Source organism: Volvox carteri (genome assembly GCF_000143455.1).
Source record: "Volvox carteri f. nagariensis unplaced genomic scaffold VOLCAscaffold_229, whole genome shotgun sequence".
NCBI lineage: Eukaryota > Viridiplantae > Chlorophyta > Chlorophyceae > Chlamydomonadales > Volvocaceae > Volvox > Volvox carteri.
This window is the reverse complement of record NW_003307767.1, coordinates 1-1295: the sequence shown is the minus strand read 5'-3', so window position 1 is coordinate 1295 and position 1295 is coordinate 1. Positions and strand designations below refer to the sequence as shown.

General features: G+C 56.6%; 1 protein-coding gene across 1 annotated transcript in view; it reads right to left on the bottom strand.

Annotated features, from left to right (window-relative positions):
* The window catches only part of VOLCADRAFT_100917 (uncharacterized protein), a gene marked incomplete at both ends in the record, with an annotated part of 1947 nt that extends 883 nt beyond the window's left edge, over positions 1-1064 (bottom strand). The window contains 2 exons of the mRNA XM_002959409.1: positions 518-637; positions 855-1064. Coding sequence (XP_002959455.1) covers positions 518-637; positions 855-1064 — 330 coding nt within the window. The remainder of the gene's footprint in view (positions 1-517; positions 638-854) is intronic.
* Positions 1065-1295: the final 231 nt, after the last annotated feature.

Genomic DNA, 1295 nt, shown 5'->3' with positions numbered 1-1295 from the left:
GCCATCACCCCCCCCATATTCCCGCAGAGGGCCACCTCCGCCATCCACATCACAGAAAAAATGACCCAGACCAGCTACTAGTGCTTTTCCGTACACGTACAATCCTGACTGAAAAGCGCGTCCGCCTCCATCTTACGTGGCAAAGACACAACTGCGTGTGTCCATGCCTGCTAGCGCGTTGCCGCCAACTATCGTACGTCATGCCGTACATGCACATCAGTGCGCATACGCGAGCAGACATTCGCGCCATCAATATGGCAGAGCATTGTCACACAATAAAATAAACTGCCTCACCTATTATATCTCAAACTTCGCTGCGATAAAAGCATATATTATAATAGATATGTATATTTATGTACATGTGCATGTGTATGTCCCTCTCTGATCGAGGGCCGAGTGGGCCTTATATCCGGAGGAGCCGAGACACACAGACACACAGACACACAGACGCACACACAGACACACACACACACAGACACACACACAGACACACACACACACACACACCGCTGCCCACCTGTCCGGAGGAAGCACTGGAGGCGATACGAGAGGCGCGGTTCATGACACGGCCCCTGTACGACACTCGTCCAGTAGCGTGGTTAATGGTGGCATGAACAGTGCCGAAGTCCAGCCCCGCCTGAGATCCAAATACCCGAATAGGCACGCGTACATACATACATACGCACCGGGGTGGGGGAACATAACTTGAGCGGAGGTGAGGGGCAGGGTGTTCGTAATCCAAAAGTACGAGCATTTCCTCCTCTTCCCACTTCCACATCACACAATTTCCAACTCCCTCTTCTTCTGATATGAAATTAAAACTCCCTCTCCCTCTCCCTCTCCCTCTCCCGCACCTTGAGCCTCAGTCCCCTGAACAGCAGCTCCCGAGAAACCGCTCCCCGGGAGTCGAACCTGGCCACCGCCAGCTCCTCGCACAGCTCGTTCTCCAGCAACGCTGTCGGCCAGGGCAGCCCCGGCATGGCCTCAACCAGCGCCAGGCAGCAGCGAACCGCCTGCCGGGGGTCGCTGAAGGCGGAGAGGAGCAACCCGTTGGAGGCCTCAACCTGGGAGTTGGGGGACGGGAGGGGAGGGGAGGGGAGGGGAGGGGCGATGCAGAAGTCAAAAGATTCAACTGCCGTCATGTTGGGGGCTGGGGGTTTCCAGGGAGTGCGGGTTTAGCGAAGAGCCCAGACACCGCCGGAGTGTACACTCTTGTCATGCCCCTTACACAACAAGGGACAAGGGGAAAAGGGTGGGCGGGGAGCTAGCTGAGGGCGTACGGCAAGGTGCCGTCT